A 22,508-nucleotide genomic window follows, 5' to 3' on the forward strand; every position below is an offset into this window, starting at 1 on the left:
AGCACTCTGACAATTAATATGAATAGAATAGGATAGAATAAGTACTTAAGCCGTAAAGCGATGCTGACCTCAACTTGGAAGCGATATGATTGGTCGAGAGACTAACTACGGGCAACATTGTGAACATTGCGCAAAAAAGGAAAAGGGCTTGGCCTATCAAACGCCCTTCAACCTCAACCGAAGCCGTGTTATTGTATGTCTTGATTACCTTTTTCGATTTTATTCCTGATCTCACGGGAGATTTCTGCAGAATATCCTAACTTCCAGAGTGTCTATTAGACAACTAGCGATTGATCCGGGAGGAAAAGAGAAAGGGATCAATTTTTCCCTTCCTACAAGAACGGATACCTACTCTTTCTGCATCTTTACAGAAAGAAGTTAAACGTCGAGATCAAAATCCCTCTTTTTCTCTTCTCTAATATTCATATCCCCTATCTCAGTCAGTTCTTGAAAGTCCGAAGAAGAAGAAGAAGAAAACATGGTCCGCATCAAACATCGCTACCTCCTCATCGACATCCTCTACCCAACTCCTAGCTCTGATATCCCATCAGCAGCAAATGCCAAGGCCAGCAAAGGAGGTAATCCAGACATCCAAGCGCATTTGCGAATCCATGCTCCCACGCCAGATACGTTGAGTCCGGGCCTTTTGGCCAAGATGGTTCGCGAGGAGGTCTCGGAGATGTTTGGTGATTGGGGGGTCGGTAGGTTAGGTGGTGCGGGGGCGGGGGGTGTTAGTGGTATGTATTTTTTTCAATTTATATTTCGATTTATTTTTTGTGGCTTTTGATGGCATTTTTTGCTTTGGGGTTCTCTGGTGTTGGGTTTGGTGTTTGGTGGTGTGCTGTTTTGCGGGTATTGCGTTGACTGGTGGGTTAATTGTTAAGAATCATGATATGAAGAGAGGGATGGATATGATACCCTTTTTTTTTTCTGCATTTGATGGTTTTTTTTTTTATTTTTATTTTAGATATGGTTTCACTTTTATTATTTTTCATTTTTCATATTGCAATTGACGCAGATGTCATCGTTACAGTCTACTCTGTGTGCATTTTTCCTTTCCCTTTCCAATGCAAAAGTTGATTGATCGTCTACATCCCCTTTCATTACATACATTTTCTTTCTTTCTTTCTTTTTTGTTTTTTTATATCCTCTCAAACCAAACCCAACCCCCCAAAACTAACCACCCTGCACAACCAACTAGTAAAATACCTCTCCCCCGCCACATCAACCGCCATAATCCGCTGTCCACGCGCCTCCTTCCGTCTCGTCTGGGCCGCGCTAACTTACCTCTCCTCTATCCCGGCGTCGAATCGTCGTTCGGGACCCGGCTCCGGTGCGCGGTCGTGCGTGTTTCGCGTCGTGAGAGTTTCGGGGACGATGCGGAAGGCGGAAGAAGAGGCGATTAGGCGCGCGAGGAGGGAGGTTGTGAGGATGAGGAAGGGGGAGGAGGATAGTGTTTTTGATTTTGGGAGGGGGGATGTGGATGGGGGGAATGTGGTGGGGAGTGAGGATGAAGAAGATGAAGAGGAGGAGGAGGATTTGGGTATGGGTATGGAGGATGAGAGTGATTGATTATTGATTATGAGGAGGGGGTTGTGGGGTGTTCTTTTTTTTTGGTCTCTGTGTTTGTTGTTGGTGTTGGGAGTTTGTGATTGTTCCTATGTATACATTGGAGATACCCGAAGATTTACTACTGTACATATATTCAAAAATGATGTTGAAATTTCCGTTTCATTGATTTTTCCGTATAACTTTTATCCCACTATCTGGCAGTGGTCCGGTGAATTCATCAAGGTCGTCAAGGTCGTCGTCCCCAGCGGCGCCTCTAACTGCTGCTCCGCGGGCTTTTGCTTCCTCTTCCAGCTCTTTTCGTTCCTTCTCGTCCCACTCGTCCTTCGCATCGAGCCATCTCTCCTGCACGTCTCTGATGTCCATCGTGCCCAGACCCTCCCGGACGGCGACTTGCCACACGGTATCGTTTGCGCCTTCAGCGGACCCGAAGACATATCCGCTCGCGCGATCAATCACATGTAGCAGACTCATCATGCTCTTCTTGTCCTCCACCGCCAGTGTTTCGAACGCAACAAGCCCGAACTCCTGTACGAGATCGATGATGGCATTATTCAACGCCCCGAATTTGTCATGGGATAACCGCGATGTCTCCTCTTCCAAGTGAGGAATCAGATACGTCAGATCTTGGACTTCTGTATAGAAATCGAGGTTGAAAGGTAGAGGTGCGTAGTTGGAGAGGTTATCGATCTTGGTGAGGACGTTGAGATGCGGTAGGTCCATCTGCAGCATGGCTCGGAGAGATAGAATGAGGGCGGATATATACATCGACGGAAGCGTAAGGTTATATGAATCTATTAAGTGTATTACAACTAGCTATATCATCAAAAGTCAGTAAATATTCTTTCAACTCGGACTGTTTGGGGAAGGGTGGCGCATGCTAACTCTGTATCCCATTTTCTGGATCTGGAAGATGATATTTCGTAGCGATGAGTGATGTGTAAAGAGCTCCACCTGGCCGGGACAGTCGAAAAGGACGTAATCATCTATACAGTGCCGTTCCCATTAGCATCCATCGAGTAAATCCTATAACCTTTTTTTCTGGTATATAACTTACCTCCGAGCTCTTTTAACCCCTCCTTCAACCAGTCGACGTTCTCTTCGAGCTCCTCCAGCGCATAGAGGATCCCGCCGTTAGGACCAAGCGTATCTTCCGCCATGATCTCTTCCAGCGTCACAAGGTCCCGAACATCCAGCGCGCATGGATATGAAGTCTGGTCGTTGGCGGGGTCTAAATTTACAACGGAGCATTTCCGCCCGATTGCGGACATAAACTGGTGCATTCCATTGCAATATGTAGACTTCCCCGCACCCGGGGGCCCGATGACGATCTGTGCAAAAGGCATCGTAGGGTGTATACCACCGGCCGGCGGTGTAAATTGGATAAGTGGCTAGGGATGAGTTGAAACTCCGGACTTAGTAGAGATACGCTTCTGGAACGATGGAGGGGAGGAGGCGATGATGCAAAGCGGTGTGGACCGGCAGAAAATGGTCGCGCAGGGCAAGGCTGCGCCGAAGCTTCGCTGGGCGGTCGAACCAACAACAGTTGAGCAATAAGAAGGCCCAGACCAAGCTACAGCAGGTTGTTTTCTTTGCTGTTTGGCTGCTGGTGCATCGTGAATATGGCATCTAGTCAGTCGTCTCCGAAGAAGGTTAAGGAGAATTTCCCTGCTAACGTCAAGATAGATCAGTTTGTCGTGACCTCCCCGCCTACAGATGCGATATCCGCGCTGCAGTTCTCCCCCGAACCGGAGTCTACCAGAATCGCGGTGTCCTCGTGGGATAAGAATGTGTATCTGTACGAATTGCGCGACGAGAATGGGAATGTAGGAGAGGGGAAGCTTTTGCAGAAATTCGAGCATCGGGCGCCGGTCCTTGACGTGTGTTTCGGCGCGGACGAGAACGAGATCTATACTGCGGGGTTGGATTGGGATGTGAGGAGGTGAGTTGCTTGATAAATATGGGTAGCTGAATTATCTCTGGATGGTGCTGATGGCGACAGGATCAATGTCTCCACGTCAGAACAGACGGTCCTCAGCAGCCACGAAGCGGGCGTCAAGTCCGTCGTCTACAGCAAAGAGCACCACCTGCTAATATCAGCCTCCTGGGACTCGACGCTGCATGTCCACCGCACAAATGCCGATTCAGAACCAGCTACCATTCCTCTCCCCTCGAAGCCCTTCTCCCTCTCCCTCACACCTACGAAGCTTGTTGTCGCCATGGCCTCGCGAGCTCTGCACATCTACGATCTCAAATCGCTTGCTCTTCTTTCCGACGAGTCTGACCAGCAGCCTCCAAACAATGTGGAAATTGAACCGTGGCAGAGGAGAGAGAGCAGTCTTAAGTTTATGACACGTGCTGTGGCCTGCATGCCCAACGACGCGGGTTATGCTTCCTCCAGCATCGAGGGCCGAGTAGCTGTCGAGTGGTTCGACCCTTCGCCAGAATCGCAGGCGCGGAAATATGCATTCAAGTGCCATCGACAGGCGCAGGACGATGTTGATGTGGTATATCCAGTGAACGCGCTTGCCTTCCACCCCATCCACGGTACTTTCGCATCCGGCGGAGGAGACGGCGTTGTTGCATTGTGGGACGGTATCGCCAAGAGGAGAATTAGACAGTATCAGAAATACCCAGCCAGCATTGCTGCTTTGTCGTTCAGTTCGAACGGCAAGTACTTGGCTATTGCTGTCAGTCCCGGCTTTGAGGATGGAAAGGAGGACATGTCTGAAGGCGTTGTCAAGATCTTTGTCCGCGAACTCGGAGAGACGGAGGCCAAGGGCAAGGGCGCAAAATGAAAAAAATGGCAGCTTTATATAATAACTACTGTTCTATTCCTCGATCCATGTTGATTTAGTTGGCGAATTGGTGATAGGTCCTGCGTCTGTGATGAATGCCAGATGCAAAAAGAGCTTTATCATGTATGATAAGAAAGAAAGCAAAAAAACCATTCTCACTGGTCTAATAGGTATAACTCCATTTACTCGTGACACATGTTAGGCTCTCCATCTTAAGCGGCTGCTTTCCGCACCGTCACCGTCCCGTCTGGCATACCGAAGTAGGCCGCCACGGGCTTCTGGCCGCCAACACCACCCAAGGCCTGCGCTTGCGGACCAGTCATACCGCTGAAGAGGCCTACTTCCAGAACACCGGGAATCTCCTTGATCGTCTTCGCTAGTCTGTGGACTTCCCAGACGCCATTGACGCCGTTGCCGTTCTTACCAGCGGCGACGTCGGATGCTGTGAGCAGAGGCGGGAATGGCGCATCAATGATGAAAAAGTCCTGGTCCGTCTTCAGAGGGCCTTCCTTGGGGATACCGCGCAGGCGGATGACAGGCTTGATACTTCCAATCTTCTTCAGCTCCCTGAGCACTCTGTAGGCGGCAATCGGAGCGACCTCGATGGGGATGAACTTCCAATTGCTGAGAAGGCGGCTTTGCAGCTTTCGCGAGTCTATTCACCGAGTCAACATTGGTTTTCCTATTTGTAATTCACGGGTCTTGTCTAGATGATGCGCACCGGCGACGCAAATGAACTCCTTGGCCTGCAATGCCACGATCTTCTCCTGGAACAGACAAGCACCACCACCCTTGATGCAGTTTAGCTCCTCGTCCACCTCATCCGCGCCATCGAAGGCTACGTCCAGGACCGTTCCTTCTGGGAGACTGTCGAAGGTGATGGGGGTCAATCCAGCAGAGATAATGAGCTGCTTGGACTGGTAACCTGTGGGAACAAAGAACGTATTCGAGGTATCGAAGCCCAGTTCCTTGATGGCCTCGACGACATAAACGATCGTGGTACCACTGCCAATACCAACGTATTTCGCAACCTTGGGGTAGTGGTTCTGAACCGCAGTCCTAGCGGCGGCGCGCTTCGAAGCCTCGATGGCGTCAATAACGGTTGCAGACATGGTGGACTGATCTCTGACCAGATCACTGCGACGATAGTGACTGGGAGTAGAAAGGCAGATCGCCGGTCGAGGACGCGATATCGTAGCGGAAAACCGGAGAAACGCACGTCGACTGGCCCTGCAGAGATAAATGCAACGGGGAGAGATTAATAACTATCACTCCCAAACGCCTCTAGCTCGTTCCTTCGGTTAAAATCAGGCAGAGGGCAGCGCTCTGTGGGGAATTGACGGGAACCAGGGGATTGAGCATCAACTCACGAGGCGAGAAAGTTAGACGCTATATATGCCATGACGGGGCTTACGATCTATAAGTGTACTGTACAACCCCGCACAGGCGGTTCAGTCTTCCCAGACAAGGGTAGAGAGCAATTGGAAAGTTGCGCAGTCCTACACTGGTGCTCTCTCTTCCGTCGCGATAAATTTTGTTGGGTTCCTAATTACTTGACTTCTGGTGTCTTCAACTTCCTTTTGTCCTTTTCCTTTTTTTTTTTACTTGCGGGAGACTCCGTGGCGTCATAGGCCAACCCCTCCTGGTTCATCGGGCCGACTGCTGCTCCGACCACGCGTTGAAGCTCCTCTGAAGCATCAACTAAGACTAAGACTAAGCACCTCACCATCATTTCTCTATTGGCGGGACATCGTCCTTCGCAGGGGACGTGATTCGAGAGGGATAACGTCGACCAGTCTGGTCTTGGCCGGTAGTTATCCTCTTTGGATCTCTTGACTTTGTCTTCCAGTGCTATCTATCAACAAGCCCCTCTATGACGGACGCCTTCCCGGGCGCCCTCGTGGGGCCCTCTTCGAAGGAGAGGAAGTATGACAGACAGCTCCGTCTATGGGCTGCCAGTGGCCAGCAGGCGTTGGAAGAGTCTCGTGTGCTGCTGGTCAACTCGGATGGTCCCATTGATGGCATGGACACTCCTGTTTCTGGAGTAGTCGGCGTGGAAACACTCAAGAACCTCGTGCTGCCTGGCATCGGAGGTTTCACGGTCGTCGATCCTGCAACCGTAACGGAGACAGATCTAGGAGTGAACTTCTTCCTGGAGGAGGGCAGCTTGGACAAGTCCAGAGCGGAAGAGACGTGCCGGCTGTTGAAGGAGCTGAATCCTGACGTGGATGGAAGTTTCTACCAAGAGGTAAGTGAAAAGGTCATCTATATGTTATTATCTATGACAGGCTGACAGCCGGAAGCACATAGCAGAACTTCTTCAGCGTCCCGGCTTCCTGCAGGAATACAAGCTAGTCATCATATCGGGTCCCATCAAGCGTTCTTCCTTAGATGCTGTGTGCAATGAAGCTCGCTCCCTTGGCATTCCCGTCATCTACACACGCTCTGTTGGCTTCTATTCCACTTTCTCCGTTCAACTCCCTGCCGAATTTCCAATTGTTGAGACACACCCTGATCCCGAGTCAACGCAGGACCTTCGCCTGGTGAATCCATGGCCGGAGCTCGCCGCTGCTGGTGCTCGGGTGACCGACCTTGACAAGATGGATGACCACCAGCATGGTCACGTCCCTTACATTCTATTGTTGTTACATTACCTCGCGAAGTGGAAGGAGAGCCATGATGGCAAGGCCCCAGCGAATTACAAGGAGAAGACAGAGTTCAGGGAGATGGTTCGATCCGGTACCCGCACCAATAACCCAGAGGGCGGAGAGGAGAACTTTGATGAGGCGGTTGGTGCTGTGCTAAAGAGTATAAGTCCTTACGAACTGCGGAGCTCCATACGCGAGATCTTCGAGATGGACCAATGTGCAAAGCTCACGAAGGACTCGGATAACTTCTGGATCATTGCATCTGCGATCAGCGCGTTCTACAAGAAACACGGAGTCCTCCCCCTGCCCGGTTCCCTCCCAGACATGAAAGCTCAATCTGCGGACTATATCGCCCTTCAGAATATCTACAAGACTAAGGCCCGCAAAGACGTTGAGGAAGTCCTGGCGACTGTCCGTGCTACCGAGGCTAAGCTGGGCGAGCGAACGACCCCGGTCACGGAGAAAGAAGTAGAGATCTTTTGCAAGAATGCAGCACATATCAAGGTCATCCATGGCCGCAATATCCCACGGATTGGCAAGGAAGCCACCGAAACTATCAAGACGATCAAGAATAACCTAGCATTCCCTGAGACATTGGTGCCCATCTTCGTTGCCTTCCAGGCTCTGGATGAGATCGTTGACGAGATCCAAGACAACGGTAAAGCCACTGTCTCTCTGGATGATGATGCTGCGTGGGACGCTAAAATCGATCGCCTTCTGGGGATCATTGGCGTTGATGAATCGGAAACCGAAGACTTGCGTGAGCGTGTTGCGAAGGCTTCAGTAGAGCTCCGCCGCGCAGATGGGGGTGAATTGCATAACATCTCCGCTCTGACCGGTGGTCTTGTCGCCCAGGAGTCGCTCAAGGTTATCACCAGGCAGTATGTACCGCTGGATAACACCTGTATCTTTGACGGCGTGACAAGTCGCAGTGAGATGTTGCGGTTGTAACCATGACACCGTATTTACTTAGCATAGCTTATTGTAAGCTGTTACGACATGTAATCTGGCTACATCGTCCTCTAAATGGAGATGTCGCTTCTTAACGAATGGATGAATGAAATGAGATCTGAAGATGGACACTCCACATTCTAGCCACTCTCGATCAATGTGCTATCTGCTGCCTCGATAGTATAGCCTTCTTCCTCGCAGTACCGTAAAACACGATAACATGGCCCTCTCCGACCGGTAACACTTCCATAAAATTCAACTTTCGGATCTTCTCAGGCCATCTAGATGCTCATGAAACTCTTACTTGTTCCAGTGTTAGATACCTCATACTCCTGTACGATAGAGGGGGCTGAGTCAGCCGTATCAGGAAGCCCCGGGATTGATAGGAGAGAGGCTTGGCAGTCGTGACGGGGGCTTGATGGATTCACGCCTGTCTGAGCGTTGATCACCTTGTCTACTTCAACTATCGACAACCTCCGCGCCGGATCCGATTCCGTTGCTGCCTCTGGTTTCTGGCATATCGTGGCATGTACGGAATGCCACCTCTCAACGGCGTCCCGTCGTGACTGCTTCCCTACATCTCTCCAGCCCGCTGTTCATGGACGGAGCTCTCGAAGCTATATCGGCCAATCCTTGGGGCGAATATCTCTATCCCCTGTCAGTACCACCTCTCGCTCTAGCTACTGGGAAGGATAGAGACGCATTATGACCGCCGTCATGCCGGACATGCAAACGGCCGGGATAATGTCCAGTACCCCCGCTGTCGCGACTTCATCCGTCATCGCTCAGCTCAACGCCTCAGCAAATGCAACAGTTCCTTCCTCCTTCCTGTCGATTTCTCCTCGGGACTTACTGAAGCTCCCACTCCGTGCTATCTATCAGGCGGAGGTATTCACATTTGTGACGGTGCCAAGGGAGGTTGGCCGGTTCATCGGCCTGGATAACATGGCTGCGAACTTGTGGGATAGCCCAGTGCCGATGGGCGGGGAGAGGAATGCCATTCCACCGGCGGCTGCAGCAACTGCAGCGGCCGCGGTAGGAGACGCAGCTGAGGCGGGTGCCCGTGATGCTGGGCTGAACCTGACGGAACTGTTTCATGCGATGAGAAGGTTCAGTGGGTTCTTTAGTTATATGACAAGTCGATGGTCTTTGGCTTGCTTCACTGTGGTGTGTAAACCCGTCTGAATTACCGCCAGTATTTGAGAATGGGCGGACACCCTGGGTTGTTCAGATTGCTTACGATGTTAGGCTTTGGTTCTCAACCGAGTTACGATATATGCATCGACTAGGAGGCACCTCTCCTTGAGATGGGATAAGCGATTAGCGTTGCGGTTAATACCTATCCTTCTCTTCATAAGTCAGATCACGGTTCTTCTTCGAGCCATTCGCTGCCAGACTTCGCCGGACTACTCTGATCTCCGATATGGCAAGCCGGGGAAACGATTGGCATTGGACTATGCCGGAAATGGTGGCTTTCTCTATAATTTGAGCACGACACTGTTGTTCTGGGAAACAGATCAGCAGTCTTGCAGTGCAGTTAACATGGGACGACCTACGAGTGACTCGGATATTCCATATGGATCATTCGCCCTTCTGTGGCCGGTATTTCTACGCTTATGCTTGAGTCATTTCGTCGAAACGCTGTCTTGCGCATTGCAGGGCAGGACGGTCGTGACTGAAGCCGGGATGTCCATATTCGAGCACTCTCTTGCTTTTGCTGAAGCTGAAACTATGATAAGCCAGTCCATCGGGCTCGGCTTGTTTGGTCTACCGAAATCGAGTGCAAAAGATGAAACCCCTTTGACGCCTGACGGGTCTTCTTCTTCTGTGCATCTCCTGACGAGAGCCCAAGTTCTCGAGCGGATGAATGTGACGCCAGAACTACTTCTCATTGCGCTCATTTCCTGCTGCAACAGCATGACTTCTAATATTCTAGATATCTTTGGGAAACAGAGCCGTTATCGTCTCGTCAATACCACAATCTGGGGCCTCTGTTTTATGGGAGCCATGGTCTGGGGCTTCATGGATTCGACTTCGTTGGGCAGTGAAACTGGTGTTCTCAAATTCCCCACCGTCTGCATCGTTGGGTTCGTGCCTCATTTGCTGATTCTAATGGGTATTTTGATCTGTATCGGCATTTACGGACTAGCAGTGACAATCACCGCCTTCTGTCTACCCGCGGATCTTTCCCAGCCATCATCACTTCGTGAGAGATTTGCTCTCGCTCATGAGAATATGCAGGGAGGGAACCAGATTTGGAACGTTCGACTTAATAGACATGAAGATTTCTACACAACGCTTCTCAGAGTTGGATATGCCGCTTTGACCGCTGCCAGCGAAGCAGTATTCTTAAACGAAGGAAAGAGTGTGCTCGCACGACCCATGACATGGTTAGAAGAAGACAGGCTCGCCGAACTCGAGACCTCAAGGCGGAGACCGTCTCGTCTGGGTGTCAGAGCCGAGACTCGTGAGGTTCCTTTTGAATCTGCAGAAACCTTCGAGTTCAAACTTCCAGAAGCCCCGGCACAATGGGAAACTGGATATGGACGCGAAAAGAAAATAGAGAAGCAAGCAAACGGATCTCGGCCCGTACGCTCTCAATCGAGTCTGGGTGGAGTAGGTGCTTTTCAAGGTGTCACCAGAGGCTATCACGTACTGTCTTTCTTCAGAAGTATATTTTACCTTGTCGTGAGGTGGGTTACATATGGCTTTAGCAAGCTATTGGATCGTATAGGGATTAGTGCTCGCCCACAATGGCTCAAAAAACTGATCGGTACCCCCCGGAAAAGCACGCATCTACGACGTACAGATCAACAGGCCTCGCTTGATTTCTGGATCTTGACCGATGAGGGAGAACTGGAGTTGCCTGAGGACAACGAGTTTGACGTGGAAAAAGAGATGAGGAAGAGGGAAATCATGAGTAGGAACCAGTGGGACGACTCAGACGAAACAAGGCTCGAAAACAAGCTCTACAACTGGTGGAAAGCTGGTGGATCATGGGGAAACCAGGACCAGAGTCCTGATTATGCGCCTACGGACGATGATCTAGATGATACAACGAGTGTGATCTCCACAACTACCACAGACTCCGAATGGGAAGACTACGAGTCCGACGGTCGCCGTACGCCCACACAGAGGAACCCTTTCCCTAATACCTTCTCTCGCGAAGGAACCCCGGTAAAGGAGACTCTCCTGGACACCGCATCTCTTGCCCGGTTGCTTGACCCTAGAGATAGGGAAAGCAAAGAAGAGGCTCGAATCCTAGCAGCTCATCTAGCCGGAGGAGAACAAGGTGGCATAATGACCCGTAGTCGCTTCCAACGACAGCTGGAGCGAGAACGAACCCGTGTCCTTCTGTCGTCGCGATATCGCAGCGAACTAAGTGGCCAATCAGGCGGCGAGGGGAAGAAGCGACCAACTCCTGAAGAGGAGGTCGAGATCCTCGAGAACCTCATCCTATCCCGGCGGCAAAATACTTCCAATGCAGGTTCTGAGCAAGCTTCCTGGGAAAACGGCGCTTCCGGTCTTGGCCCTGATGGGCCACAATGTGTCATCTGTCAGACGAACCCAAGATCCATCATTACGTGGCCATGTCGATGCCTATGTGTCTGCGAGGAGTGTCGAGTCAGTCTTGCCATGAACAACTTTGGTAGCTGCGTCACATGTCGTCAGGAAGTCACTGGTTTTGTCCGACTATGGGTGCCTTGATTTCCGTACTTCGGACAGAAAATGAATCCCCCAGCATCCACATCCTACCGGTTATACTTCCATCAGGAGATAATCTCCCATCTTCATCCTTCATAGGCGTCTCCCATGTGTGCATTGTTTCATCATCAAAGCGATTGGCGGGACAAGTTGTTGTCCATAGGTATACGATACAGAGCAGTCAGACAGGTCCTGCTGCTACCTACTTGTGTTCTCTGTCACTTCAATTCTTGTGTTAAATAGGTCGTATCAAACTCTTGTATGGGTATATTTAGTTCCATTTCACCTTTTTGATGAACATATAAAACGCTCGACTTCTTCTTTAGTAGTAGCCTTTTAATGGTAAAAATGACCTTTTTATCAGATGCGGGGGCAATGTATTATTATTATATTGTGTTTCCCTTGAAACATCGCTTTTTGCGGCAGTAGGATATACACGCATAAGCGCCCAGAGTGAATTTAACTAAAATGATTTGCGTGAGCTGTGTATACAGTATTGCAACAAGGCCAGTACGAAATTATCTCTTCTCCAGGTGAGCACCAGAGACTTTGTAGTATATATGGACATTATCACTATTTAATACCGTTCGGCAGTATGCAGTCTGAGAATACTACATGATCGTGCTGTTATATAGCGTGGACCTCAGACTCGGAGTGGCCTGAGTAGGTTGGCCTGGCGCCCGCCCAGTGAATGTATGTGTCGACGACGATGGGAGGCGAGTTCTGTGCTGAGGTGTTGCAGGCGGTATATTCGCTACTTCAGTCAGCTCAGAATAATAGTATATCGTATACTTACAATTTCGGGGGCCCCCAGGGCGTATCTGTGGAGGAGGCATCATAGAGGATTCATCCCTTCTGTTAGCGCCCCTAGAGCTCCCGCTACCACTGCGCTGATATCGGTGTAGTTGCTCGACTCCCTCTTGATCTACGGGATACTGATTATGAGGTGGCCGGGATGGAGCTGTCTGAGGAATCTGTGACACCAGTCTACTATGGGAAGCCGTCGTGAGTGGTTCGTTTCGAGCCCCAGGAAGTGAATTTAATGTATTCGAGACCGTGTCAGAGGCAGCTGTCTGCATCTGCGATCTCATGGCCCGGCTCTTGAGTAGGTTGTAGAGATTCGTCATTTGAGCATGCTTTTTGCATTTCTCGCGATACATTTCCACGAGTTCTTGGTTCTTCTTATGCAGTTGCTGCTGGTTGAGTTCCATCTCTAGATCCATATCAGACACTGTAAGTGAGTGAGTGATCTTTATTCCATCTCGCATCACATACCAGAGGCGGTTTTGAAGGTTCGATATTTCCATATTTGCGTTGTGGATGATTTTATCCATTTCCGTGCTCAAACTCGCGTATTTCTCCGTCAGACCCTTCCCCAGATACTCTTGGTAGAAGCTTTATATATGATAATAATCAGCAGCGACCCATGAATTAAGCAGTGGATTGTTCGTTCCACGCACATTTCTTGCGTTGTCTGATACGTCCAAAACATTAAAGCACGTGCAGCACAATCCATTATTGTATTCGGATCCAAACCGCTGAGAACGCTCGTTTTGTAATCTTCAGTAGGATTCAAGACGGTCGAGACAGCATCGTCTGGATTGGAGAGGATCGCTTGACATGCAGGGCAACGTCGTTCTCTAGGGCCGGGTACGGAAAGGCCTAGACGATCTGCACATTGAAGACAGAAGATATGCCTGTAGATATTGTTATTGTCAGCTTTAGCTAATTGGATGGGTTTTGAGGGGAGAGGAGCAGACGAGCAGGTTGTGACCACGGCCCTTTCGTTCAACTGGGCACGACACTTGAGGGAGTTGCAACGAAGATAGAAATCTAGTGCCTGCGCCATGGAAAGTGTCTAGCCCAAGAGAGAAAATGAAGAAGAAAAGTGAGTCAGATATGAAATTCTCTCGCTGGGGAACGGTGTATTTTGGTCCAAGTGAAAACAGCCGCGGAGGGTGTACGGCCAGCTTCCTTCCTGAATGGGAAGTAGAACTGTCAACTTTTATGTACCGAGACGGAGAAGCAGAAAAGCACTATGCAATTTGCTGCACTATGCAATTGGTAGAGGGGTGAAAATATGAGTATGTGACAATATGTGGTGGAAGAAATCTGGGGACATTGAATATTAGTTTGTCCAAGCTACATTCGAGCAGTGGCCCTGCGACTGCCTAGAATCAGATATCATGATCGTATCAATGTTGCTTGCATCAATGTTGCTTGCAGATTAGTGCTGAAAATATCATTAAATTTTGTTGATCCACGATGGGAAATTTCTATGATGCAAGATCTTTCATTCAAAAAAGCCCCAACCCATGATGAACCTGAACGCCGAAAGCTTGTGATAGACTAGAAGAAAAACACATTTCCTTGAGCATCACGCTTGTTCGTGCTCATTTTTTCCTCGAATTCATGCCCTGGTTCATACTCCTGCCACAAACTTGCTGGGAAGATATGCTTGTTCTTCTCGTACCATCTTCTGTCAACTACTTTAGTCAACGTCGGATCGTGGTCCCCTCCTTCCAGTTGTTCATCGCCTGGGCGTGAAAGAGGGTTATCGTCATCTTTCTTCGGCGGAGGTTTATTCGAATAATCAAACAGCAGACCACCCGTTTTGGAAAAACTGGGTACCTTATTAGCGATAAAATAGTAAAACTCGTAATGCTGGGACGGAGTTAAGTCAGTACGTTGGGCTCATCTGATCCTGCGGGAGAAAGGTAACTGACATGCGGTACTATGACTTCTCCCTTGACCAGCATGAGGTCATCTACACCGACTCTGGCCCATTCTCTTCGGTTATCTTTGCGGCTCTTGAGTGAGCTAACCGTTCCCCCTACACCCAGTTCCGCGCCGACCTTCCGGCATCGATCAAGGAAGAGCCATACAGGGTCTCCCTTTTTCACCTTGACAGTACCTGCCGGGATATTCGTTCCATCATAGAATATGAACGGTATCAATATCTCCGTGTTCTTTATTTCCTCTTGCATCGCTAAGAATTCTTTGCGGAGTGCTTCACGGGCCTGGGCCTCTGCTTCAGCAGCAGCCTTCGTCAAGGCCTTGGGAGGTGGGGGAGCATTTGGATTCGGCGCAATTCGTCGAGACAGCGGTTTGTCCTCAGCTGGCGTTTGGGATGCGGACCGGGATCGATCTGTCTCGCGCGGAGTAGCAGCGGAATCATCCCCAGTCTGTTGCTCCGTTTCTTCGTCATCATCACCGAAGGAAAGTTTGCTCTTTGCAAGAGCCTTCTTTTTCTTCTTCTTTGGAGGCCCTTCGCTTCGCGATGTTGAAGCTCTGTATCTGCTGCATTAGCTCGAGATTGAGATGGACGTAGCGAAACCTTGACTCACCCGTCAGTCACATCACCCGTAGAGGGGGTAATACTTCGTGAGTTACCAGATGTAAATCGCCCGAGAGATTTGTCATGTGCTTCTCGTTCTTTCTGCTCCAATACTTCGGCACGGCGTTTGCGGAACTCAGAGAGGTCAACCAGACCAACGGTTTGGGACTTCAGAAGGTCCTCCGTAGACGCAGTCTGGTTTGTGAAGGACCTGGGGGTCGAGGTCCGACTCTGTGGCTCTGAGGGAGGAGGCATTGCGGTTGATGAAGGAGACTTCCTTCTGCAATTTTGTATAGCAGAAGGCACGCCAATACAATAACGCCTTCGAGATCAAGCTGGTGATGATCTTGACGTAGTTCTGGGGCTGCAAGGCGACAACTTTTTCTGCCTGAGGCAAAGAGCAACTGCTCGTTTGATGACTAAGCTAAGTTTTGCCTGAGGCCGCAAAATGCAAGAACGAGTATATCAATTAAAGGAATCATATTATCCATTCTTAGAATCAGATACTGGTATGCATGAATGGTCGATTCTTTATCTTTGGCTTCTTGTTCTTTAATCACCGAAAGCGGCCTTGTAGAAAATATCAGAAAGAAGCGAAATACAGGTGTTGGAACCAATTCATAATGGACCTAGATTGTCTGAATAACATCATTCCCCATGATTCATGAATCCGTAGTCCACGAGTCGATGTCTCTACTTCACTTTTTCACTTTTTGCGCTATCTCAGGATTCGCCAACATTTCTCGATTCCATCGTGGATCATCACTCTCCTTTACAGGTGCCCAACCGAGCTGGATCTACTATGCATCAGCCATTCCTCTCTACATATTCTCTGCGCTTCAAAATACCATACCTGCATCACCTTCTGATCCCAATCCTTCGTAAAGCTCTTGATCTTCCCGTTTTCCACTTCGAAAATCGCCGCAGCACTCCACTTTGCCTTCTTGGGCGGATCTGATTTCTCAATGCCTTTATATGGCTTCCCGCAATGCGAGCCTTCAGCGCTATAACGGAGTAAGACATGATTATTCTTGGCCCAAGCCTGATCATATCTGATTATATGCAAGTCGCTGACGGATTGCATCACATGGGCATGAGACTCGGCATAGTCCATTGGCGTCGAACATCCTGGGAAAGTGGAAGGGCTCCAGAACCAGCTATCAGGAGCGCAAAGATGTCGAACCGATTCTGCTCCTTTATTCTCCTTTGGCGAGTATGCGATGGACATGTAATCCTTGACTATAGTCATGTTGCGCTGTGCAGGGAGACATAATTTACGGCATTAGTCATTTCGCTGTAGATGTGGGGTCATCTGTCTTGTGTTGTTTTGATCAAGGAATAATGTGTATGAAGCCACGCACCTCTTCTTCAGGGGTCTGGTCCGTCGAGATGACGGTTGGGGGATAGTTCTTGGAAGACATTGTATTGATGGATAGATATTGGATAGATATTTGAATCAATGGCTTTCAATTTTTGTGGTCAAACTGATATTGCATAGAGGAAATGAAATGAAATATTCCTTCATTGTCCGTTTATGGGATAAAAACATCATTAAACATCTTCCTAGAATGTAATCATGACGATTATCCAATCGCATGAGCTTTACTGTGTTACCTTGCCATGATGACATCATTTAAGTGACTGCTTCTAAAGATCAGAGCATCAACGGACAAGAAACGTAGCTTACGAAGCACACGGTCACAATAATGCGGGCTTTCGTCGTGCATATGTTTTCAGAGTTGTGATTCACGCACGTCTTAACCAGAAGTCCTGGTCGATTAGTCTATGTACCATATGGTTTAGAGACTGGGCGGTATCTATCCATCATTTAGGATACACATCGTCTGAAGGCGAGTCTGCGTCAAACTGGTCAGTGCGACACCTTGAACAATAACCTTCTAAAGATGTAAGATTGACATGTTCCATACATATACTCCTCTATGATACCACTCTTGCTACACAAGACGAAGTGCTACAGACCGTTAATCAACAATATCTTGGCTTAAATCATACATATTTTCGGGAAGTTTCCTTTCAGTGGATATGGTTACGGGAATGACATACTTCCGGTCCAAACTTCAATGTATTGTCTCGAGAAAACGTGGTAAACAAAGAATGCCATTATGATGCTAGTCCAGGCCCGCAAATCGTACAGTATATTCTGATATATTCAATTTATCTCATGCACTTTGGACGGAGAGGCTTACTGCAATCCGGGCATAATGTATGCCAGATCCAGGCAGACCAAGTAGGAGGAATCTCCTTTCCCAATAATGTATACGAAAAACAGTTACTGTCAGCGACATCAACATCGCCACTGCTTGGTGCGGCCATCGATGAAATCCTGTCGCTTATGATGTCCTTCAAATTCAATGATCATATCCGATAATGATCTTCTCGGGCCAGAAGAGTATATGAGAGGTCAACGGCTGGTATAAACGACGTTATTATTGTGAAGATCTGGACCTGCTGCGCCAGGTTATCCTTCCACTCTTAAGTACAGAGTAGTTAGCGTATCTCAGCTATTGCGTTTACTGCGGCAGGAAACCCAAAGCGATGGCTAGGCGCTCATGGGCCTGCTAGAGTCGAACGGCATTGATCGTATTGCGCACATCCTCATAGGCCACTATTCCCCGCCCTCGGGCAAAACTGGGGCGTTTTGGCGAATTTGGGCCCCGAGAGGCGATACCGAGGGGTCGCATGTCCACTGCTGAAATACTGTACATACTTACTACATATCCTAACTGCACGTCAACAACAATGGACAAGCGACGTACACTCATTGTTATGTTGATGTACAGTACCTAGAATCATCGAGCACCACTTGCAGGCCAACAATAGTTATGCTGCGTATCCTTCTCGTCCCTTTATTCTCTGCAGGATCTATCGCACGTGGCTGAAGCATGGAGTTGCTTCACCAGGCTCTAGCATCGGCCTGGAGTCTCCACTTTCCGATATCGCGATATTTGCCGTTATCGCGCAATCTCACCAGGATGAGGAACGCCATTGGACAAAACTATCAGGACAATGTCTGCCGCAATCATCGTGGTCGTCTTGTATAAATCTGCGCGATCGCAGATGGCTCGATTAGAAGAGAGTAACCCTGCGTCGGATTAGGACTGCACGATGTCTGAACCCGCCTATTTGGAGAAGAAGGGGGAGCCCGGTCACGTCAATGCCCTCGATTTGGAGGATACAAGTTCAGTAGATGCTTTTACTGAACTGGTTGCTGAAGGTGAGTGTTCGATTTGTCTCAACATTTTGACTCTGCAGCAGGGCGCTGACACGCATCGTGTTATCTAGACCACCAGCATGAAATCAAGCTCCGGACTATGACATGGCAGAAGGCGGCATGGTTGCTCGCTGGAGACCAGGTCTGCCTGGCCATCATGGCTCAGTCATGGTCGCTCTCGTAAGTTCTGCCTTCGGAGAGATACGACATTTGCAGTACTAACAATCGCACCTGTGCAGCGTTTTGGGATGGGTCCCAGGAATTATCACCATGGTTGTTTCTGCTGCCTTCTTTTGGATTACCTCGATTACCATGCACAAGTTCATTATGAAGCATCCATACATTAAGGATATCTGTAAGTATATTGTCGTTCATATGCAGCCTCGACGCTGGCAATGTGCTCTTACCTGGAACTGGCGACTAACTATGCGGGACAAGGTGACTTCGGGTACTATGCATTTGGGAAGAGCAGACTTGCTTATGGATTCTCTTCGTTCATGCTGCTCGCGAACAACATTATCCTGATTGGATTTCATATCCTTACCGGTGCTAAGATCCTCAACACACTGTCAGACCATTCGCAGTGCACTGTTGTCTTCTCAGTCATTTGTACGTTAATGGGCATCGTGTTGTCCGCGCCAAGGACTTTACGCCATGTTTCGTTCATGTCAATGTTCTCAGGTGAGTAATAGAGATTCGTCTCCCGGGTTTATGTGGCGGTCTTTTACTGATTTTGTCCTGTTTCAACAGCTGCTTGCATGGGCATTGCGATCCTCCTTTTCCTTATCTTCGCCGGCATCGAAGACCATCCTCTAGTGGGAAACACCGGGAACTATCCTTCTGAAGGACCAGTCCGCACCTATGCCTTTCCTCTCCCAGGAACTACTTGGGTGGCATGTCTCAATGCTGTCTTGAACATTACTTTCCTCTGGGTTCCTCAGATCCTTTTTCCAACCTTCATCGCCGAGATGGAAAAGCCTCAAGACTTCCCCAAGTCTCTTGCAGTCCTTGCCGCCATTTCGATCGTCCTCTTTATTGTCCCACCCGCCATTGGATTCAGATACCTGGGCCAATACGCAACCGCCCCAGCCTTCGGCAGTCTCGGCGTCGTTGCCTACAAGAAAGCATCTTTCGCATTCGTCATTGTCCCGACACTCATCATAGGCTCCATCTACGCCAACGTTACCGCCAAATTCATCTATTATAAGATCATGCGACAGTCAAGACATGCGCACAGCAACACTGTCCTTGGCTGGAGTGTCTGGCTCTTGGTCATGGGCAGCATCTGGGGCATCGGTTTCATTTTCTCTGAGGTCGTACCTAGCATGGGTGATTTCCTCTCCCTTCTGGGTGCTGCTTTTGACTCGTTCTTTGGCTTCATTTTCTTTGCTATTGCATACTGGCAACTCTATAAGCGGGAACTATTTACTGGACTGGGGAGGTCTGTTATGACCTTGATTCACGTCCTAGTCTTGCTGAGCGGTTTGTTTCTGCTGGGTCCGGGACTTTATGCTGCTGTTGAGGCTATCATCTCCGATTATTCGGGCAGCACTACTCCGGCATTCACCTGTGCTAATATGGCCATCTAGACGGAAAAATGTCTTGGAGCTGCAAGGAAGGATAGTTGCTTGATGCAGGAGACTAGGTAGCTAAGAGGCTGAAGCGGGCCATTTATCTATCCTACTATATAACCAGCTAGACCTAATGCAATATTATACCAAGCCAAGCCTGGTCCTGTGTGCCCGCCATATGTACTTATGTCGGAGCCTGGCAGACCTCCTGTCGGATTTCTCTCACGCCTTTCTAGCTGTACCCACAGAGATAAATAGGCTTGCGCTCCGGAACTCATTAATACATAGCTCCTGGTACTTAAAAGCGGAATGGATTGGCATAATTTGGGACAACTGTACTCTTATTCTGCCCCCAACTACACTCGATCATTTGTGATCAACAAGGTTGGATCTCTTTCCCGATGATTTCTCGGCCCGATACGCATCCAGTGAAGAAGCCATGGCTTCGGCTCAGTTAATACTCCAGGGCCAATTAGTGAAAGCGTCCATTTCTTCCAACCCTCTGAGCCAGGTGTCACATTAATAGACTCTGCATCACTTGAAATGCTGAGAAGTCGACTCTGATACTGAGCACCATTAGAATTCTCTAGCAACTAGCTCGGCCTATTTATCTCTGTGGGTGGACGTCTGCCTGTAGGCAGGCTCCGACAGAATATGGACAATGATCGTACGCAAAGAAAATTCAATCCTAAATTTAAATTGAAATACCACGGGCCTAGCCCGTCAAATGAACATCGGTCAACTCTCATAGGATCGTGGCTGTGGATGCGTTTCATCCATCGCCTTCTGTTTGCCGGAAACGCTCGACAAGCCGTCGCTCAGATGAGGAGCAAACGTCTGGCTAAGGAGTGGATAGAAATGGCGTCAAAAATGGAGCATAAAATCCGCCGTCGTGCCTCGCACAGTGAGATTGAGCCTAACCCTCTCAACTTCATTAGCTCTGACTTGACTGGGGTAGCCTTCATTATTCACTTCACTTCGTCACTTTGCTTCGAATTTACCATACTTGAAGCCATCTTAATCCTTCTCTGGCTTGTCAAAACTCTTATTTTTATTCAAGCTGTGTCTACGTGCACACAATATTTTGCTAGAAGAAAGACAACTCATTTGAATGAGACACAATAGGTAAAAATGGCAGAGCCTGAGGTACCAGCTAGTCAGATAGCAAATGCAGAGAACTGCACTCCAGAGCAAATATTTTCTTTCTCAATGTTTTCTTCTCCTGACGACCTCTACGAGCATGCCCTAGCAATTCTCTCTACCGCCACGTCTGACCAAGAACTCGTTTACAAAGACGTTCCACCACTTTGGGCCCAGACTGTATTAGATCGGCTCGAGAGCAGGTTTAGAGGTTCTTTCAGGTAAGATCGTTTCCTATTATCTTTTTCTCCGAGGGTCTGCAAAAATTATTTTTTTATCTTCATCTTTATTTTTATTTTTACAGAAAAAACTACAACGTTGTAACATCGACTATCTGGATTCGAGCTATGCCTACCCCATTTCATGTCTGCCATCAAACGTAGACCATTACTCAGAAAGGCCGGTGGAATCGTGCTGGGCTTACAACCACTACCGAGGACGAATATTTAAACATTTCGATGGGTACAAGTAAGTTGAAATCTCATCGACCGTGTGATTGACTATATTAACAATGTCACTAGCTACTTTATTCATCGGCGGCCCATATTTAAGCTCTAGAAAGGAGCCAGATTTATTAGTTCGACCAGATAATCGGCCGTTGCCATCTCTTGTCATGGAGTCCGGATGGAGTGAATCTTTGTCCCGATTTTGGGATGATATGAATCTCTGGCTGATCGGTAGCCAGGGACATGTCAAAGCGACAATTATACTCAACTGGCAGCTAGTTGCTAATATAAACACAGTTCGAGGACATGTCGAGCTGTACACCTTAGACAGGAATAGAATGCCTCATTTACAACAAAATATCATCGTCTTCCCTGCTCCTCCTGCCCAGGCTGCAGCCCAACAACTTGTCCTGACGCGGGAGGAAATTTTCGGCGGCCATGTTTTCCAAGGCCAAGACCCCAACGACCAGTTTGTATTCTCGATTGACCTTCTGCGCGAGAAGGCTACTGATGCATTGAGACTGATGAATCTTGTTCCCGCGTGATGCCTTCGGGTATCTGGATTATCACTTGGAAGCAGACATTCTACTGAAAGCTTCTACTATTACTTCTTTTCCTGTCTCTTGTCGTCAGCACAATTGTTTAATGACGCGATGATACAGAATACGAAAGCAATCACAGGTATTATTTGCTAGGGGAACCGCTAACAGTTTTAGCAATGAATGCGTATTCCATCACTTCGGCCAGGAAATCCCAAAATATGAACACATGATCTCCAGCTAAATGGATATGATACACGCAAGCGCTGCAAAGCATAAACGTGCACTGCGTGGCCTGCCAATTGTGTGACGGGGGACCGCGGTCAACCGTGAGAGGGACCTCACCGGTCTGAGCTGATCCTCCTACGGAGTCACGGTCTACCACGGTCGACTACGATCTAACCGGCGACAAAGACGGTATCAACTTCGGACCTACAGATGACGAGACCCTGTCGCGATAATTCGACAATTACTACGAGATCTGGCAGGATGGCCATTCGAAATCCAGGACAGCCCCAGAGCATTGTACATACAAAGCAAGTGATGGGACGTTGAGGCGGCGGTTTCCTGCT

The 22,508-nt window shown here is 48.8% G+C and overlaps 11 protein-coding genes across 11 annotated transcripts; 6 read left to right on the plus strand and 5 right to left on the minus strand.

Annotated features, from left to right (window-relative positions):
• The first annotated feature begins 48 nt into the window (after window positions 1-48).
• Window positions 49-1,716, plus strand: C8Q69DRAFT_479579 (Rpp14/Pop5 family-domain-containing protein). Its single transcript, XM_028631458.1, has 2 exons — window positions 49-737; window positions 1,202-1,716. Exons 1-2 carry the CDS (start codon window positions 479-481, stop codon window positions 1,570-1,572), a joined length of 630 nt encoding a protein of 209 aa, XP_028481678.1. The 5' UTR covers window positions 49-478; the 3' UTR covers window positions 1,573-1,716.
• On the minus strand, window positions 1,495-3,094 carry C8Q69DRAFT_101493 (putative ATP binding protein). The gene is made up of 3 exons (XM_028625013.1): window positions 2,627-3,094; window positions 2,455-2,555; window positions 1,495-2,385 (listed from the first exon to the last, which is right to left on the minus strand). The coding sequence occupies exons 1-3, from the start codon at window positions 2,913-2,915 to the stop codon at window positions 1,732-1,734; spliced, it is 1,044 nt and encodes a 347-aa protein (XP_028481679.1). The 5' UTR covers window positions 2,916-3,094; the 3' UTR covers window positions 1,495-1,731.
• Window position 3,095: 1 nt separating this feature from the next.
• Window positions 3,096-4,697, plus strand: C8Q69DRAFT_101530 (putative nuclear pore complex subunit). The gene is made up of 2 exons (XM_028625015.1): window positions 3,096-3,511; window positions 3,572-4,697. The coding sequence occupies exons 1-2, from the start codon at window positions 3,192-3,194 to the stop codon at window positions 4,365-4,367; spliced, it is 1,116 nt and encodes a 371-aa protein (XP_028481680.1). The 5' UTR covers window positions 3,096-3,191; the 3' UTR covers window positions 4,368-4,697.
• Window positions 4,474-6,004, minus strand: C8Q69DRAFT_101510 (ribose 5-phosphate isomerase A). The gene is made up of 3 exons (XM_028625014.1): window positions 5,738-6,004; window positions 5,089-5,597; window positions 4,474-5,022 (listed from the first exon to the last, which is right to left on the minus strand). Exons 1-3 carry the CDS (start codon window positions 5,767-5,769, stop codon window positions 4,580-4,582), a joined length of 984 nt encoding a protein of 327 aa, XP_028481681.1. The 5' UTR covers window positions 5,770-6,004; the 3' UTR covers window positions 4,474-4,579.
• Window positions 6,005-6,012: 8 nt separating this feature from the next.
• Window positions 6,013-8,096, plus strand: C8Q69DRAFT_423076 (hypothetical protein). Its single transcript, XM_028628402.1, has 2 exons — window positions 6,013-6,615; window positions 6,671-8,096. Exons 1-2 carry the CDS (start codon window positions 6,241-6,243, stop codon window positions 7,964-7,966), a joined length of 1,671 nt encoding a protein of 556 aa, XP_028481682.1. The 5' UTR covers window positions 6,013-6,240; the 3' UTR covers window positions 7,967-8,096.
• Window positions 8,097-8,405: 309 nt separating this feature from the next.
• On the plus strand, window positions 8,406-12,042 carry C8Q69DRAFT_479594 (putative ubiquitin-protein ligase). The gene is made up of 2 exons (XM_028631459.1): window positions 8,406-9,133; window positions 9,215-12,042. The coding sequence occupies exons 1-2, from the start codon at window positions 8,672-8,674 to the stop codon at window positions 11,672-11,674; spliced, it is 2,922 nt and encodes a 973-aa protein (XP_028481683.1). The 5' UTR covers window positions 8,406-8,671; the 3' UTR covers window positions 11,675-12,042.
• A 256-nt stretch (window positions 12,043-12,298) lies between these two features.
• C8Q69DRAFT_447733 (hypothetical protein) lies at window positions 12,299-13,187 on the minus strand (the record flags this gene model as incomplete). Its single annotated transcript, XM_028629230.1, has 3 exons — window positions 12,299-12,399; window positions 12,468-13,066; window positions 13,132-13,187. The coding sequence occupies 3 exons, from the start codon at window positions 13,185-13,187 to the stop codon at window positions 12,299-12,301; spliced, it is 756 nt and encodes a 251-aa protein (XP_028481684.1).
• Window positions 13,188-13,828: 641 nt separating this feature from the next.
• Window positions 13,829-15,263, minus strand: C8Q69DRAFT_514912 (XAP5, circadian clock regulator-domain-containing protein; the record flags this gene model as incomplete). Its single annotated transcript, XM_028633349.1, has 3 exons — window positions 13,829-14,335; window positions 14,398-14,962; window positions 15,019-15,263. 3 exons carry the CDS (start codon window positions 15,261-15,263, stop codon window positions 14,021-14,023), a joined length of 1,125 nt encoding a protein of 374 aa, XP_028481685.1. The 3' UTR covers window positions 13,829-14,020.
• A 201-nt stretch (window positions 15,264-15,464) lies between these two features.
• Window positions 15,465-16,532, minus strand: C8Q69DRAFT_479600 (hypothetical protein). Its single transcript, XM_028631460.1, has 3 exons — window positions 16,370-16,532; window positions 15,862-16,263; window positions 15,465-15,805 (listed from the first exon to the last, which is right to left on the minus strand). Exons 1-3 carry the CDS (start codon window positions 16,427-16,429, stop codon window positions 15,707-15,709), a joined length of 561 nt encoding a protein of 186 aa, XP_028481686.1. The 5' UTR covers window positions 16,430-16,532; the 3' UTR covers window positions 15,465-15,706.
• A 1,431-nt stretch (window positions 16,533-17,963) lies between these two features.
• Window positions 17,964-19,966, plus strand: C8Q69DRAFT_101693 (putative amino acid transporter). The gene is made up of 5 exons (XM_028625016.1): window positions 17,964-18,243; window positions 18,312-18,420; window positions 18,480-18,595; window positions 18,679-18,921; window positions 18,991-19,966. The coding sequence occupies exons 1-5, from the start codon at window positions 18,135-18,137 to the stop codon at window positions 19,827-19,829; spliced, it is 1,416 nt and encodes a 471-aa protein (XP_028481687.1). The 5' UTR covers window positions 17,964-18,134; the 3' UTR covers window positions 19,830-19,966.
• A 1,549-nt stretch (window positions 19,967-21,515) lies between these two features.
• C8Q69DRAFT_101712 (hypothetical protein) lies at window positions 21,516-22,175 on the plus strand. Its single transcript, XM_028625017.1, has one exon. It carries the CDS (start codon window positions 21,565-21,567, stop codon window positions 21,940-21,942), a length of 378 nt encoding a protein of 125 aa, XP_028481688.1. The 5' UTR covers window positions 21,516-21,564; the 3' UTR covers window positions 21,943-22,175.
• Window positions 22,176-22,508: the final 333 nt, after the last annotated feature.

This window comes from Paecilomyces variotii (genome assembly GCF_004022145.1).
Source record: "Paecilomyces variotii strain CBS 101075 chromosome Unknown C8Q69scaffold_14, whole genome shotgun sequence".
Classification (NCBI taxonomy): domain Eukaryota; kingdom Fungi; phylum Ascomycota; class Eurotiomycetes; order Eurotiales; family Thermoascaceae; genus Paecilomyces; species Paecilomyces variotii.

What these genes read in the sequence shown, in the direction of transcription:
- C8Q69DRAFT_423076 (XM_028628402.1), top strand. Translation starts at nt 6,241, where the DNA reads ATGACGGACGCCTTCCCGGGCGCCCTCGTGGGGCCCTCTTCGAAGGAG. An exon ending in ATGGAAGTTTCTACCAAGAG is followed by an intron (nt 6,616 to 6,670) that starts GTAAGTGAAAAG and finishes GACAGCCGGAAG; the next exon opens with CACATAGCAGAACTTCTTCA.
- C8Q69DRAFT_101510 (XM_028625014.1), bottom strand. Translation starts at nt 5,769, where the DNA reads ATGGCATATATAGCGTCTAACTTTCTCGCCTC. An exon ending in GCGTCTAACTTTCTCGCCTC is followed by an intron (nt 5,598 to 5,737) that starts GTGAGTTGATGC and finishes TTATCTCTGCAG; the next exon opens with GGCCAGTCGACGTGCGTTTC. An exon ending in GGAGTTCATTTGCGTCGCCG is followed by an intron (nt 5,023 to 5,088) that starts GTGCGCATCATC and finishes CTCGGTGAATAG; the next exon opens with ACTCGCGAAAGCTGCAAAGC.
- C8Q69DRAFT_479594 (XM_028631459.1), top strand. Translation starts at nt 8,672, where the DNA reads ATGACCGCCGTCATGCCGGACATGCAAACGGCCGGGATAATGTCCAGT. An exon ending in CTTTGGCTTGCTTCACTGTG is followed by an intron (nt 9,134 to 9,214) that starts GTGTGTAAACCC and finishes TTACGATGTTAG; the next exon opens with GCTTTGGTTCTCAACCGAGT.
- C8Q69DRAFT_479579 (XM_028631458.1), top strand. Translation starts at nt 479, where the DNA reads ATGGTCCGCATCAAACATCGCTACCTCCTCATCGACATCCTCTACCCA. An exon ending in GGGGGCGGGGGGTGTTAGTG is followed by an intron (nt 738 to 1,201) that starts GTATGTATTTTT and finishes ACAACCAACTAG; the next exon opens with TAAAATACCTCTCCCCCGCC.
- C8Q69DRAFT_101693 (XM_028625016.1), top strand. Translation starts at nt 18,135, where the DNA reads ATGTCTGAACCCGCCTATTTGGAGAAGAAGGGGGAGCCCGGTCACGTC. An exon ending in TACTGAACTGGTTGCTGAAG is followed by an intron (nt 18,244 to 18,311) that starts GTGAGTGTTCGA and finishes CGTGTTATCTAG; the next exon opens with ACCACCAGCATGAAATCAAG. An exon ending in GTTCATGTCAATGTTCTCAG is followed by an intron (nt 18,922 to 18,990) that starts GTGAGTAATAGA and finishes CTGTTTCAACAG; the next exon opens with CTGCTTGCATGGGCATTGCG.
- C8Q69DRAFT_479600 (XM_028631460.1), bottom strand. Translation starts at nt 16,429, where the DNA reads ATGTCTTCCAAGAACTATCCCCCAACCGTCATCTCGACGGACCAGACC. An exon ending in ACCAGACCCCTGAAGAAGAG is followed by an intron (nt 16,264 to 16,369) that starts GTGCGTGGCTTC and finishes CTCCCTGCACAG; the next exon opens with CGCAACATGACTATAGTCAA. An exon ending in GGGATCAGAAGGTGATGCAG is followed by an intron (nt 15,806 to 15,861) that starts GTATGGTATTTT and finishes GATGCATAGTAG; the next exon opens with ATCCAGCTCGGTTGGGCACC.
- C8Q69DRAFT_101712 (XM_028625017.1), top strand. Translation starts at nt 21,565, where the DNA reads ATGGAGTCCGGATGGAGTGAATCTTTGTCCCGATTTTGGGATGATATG.
- C8Q69DRAFT_101493 (XM_028625013.1), bottom strand. Translation starts at nt 2,915, where the DNA reads ATGCCTTTTGCACAGATCGTCATCGGGCCCCCGGGTGCGGGGAAGTCT. An exon ending in GGGGTTAAAAGAGCTCGGAG is followed by an intron (nt 2,556 to 2,626) that starts GTAAGTTATATA and finishes GGCACTGTATAG; the next exon opens with ATGATTACGTCCTTTTCGAC. An exon ending in TCCAGAAAATGGGATACAGA is followed by an intron (nt 2,386 to 2,454) that starts GTTAGCATGCGC and finishes TTGATGATATAG; the next exon opens with CTAGTTGTAATACACTTAAT.
- C8Q69DRAFT_101530 (XM_028625015.1), top strand. Translation starts at nt 3,192, where the DNA reads ATGGCATCTAGTCAGTCGTCTCCGAAGAAGGTTAAGGAGAATTTCCCT. An exon ending in TTGGATTGGGATGTGAGGAG is followed by an intron (nt 3,512 to 3,571) that starts GTGAGTTGCTTG and finishes TGATGGCGACAG; the next exon opens with GATCAATGTCTCCACGTCAG.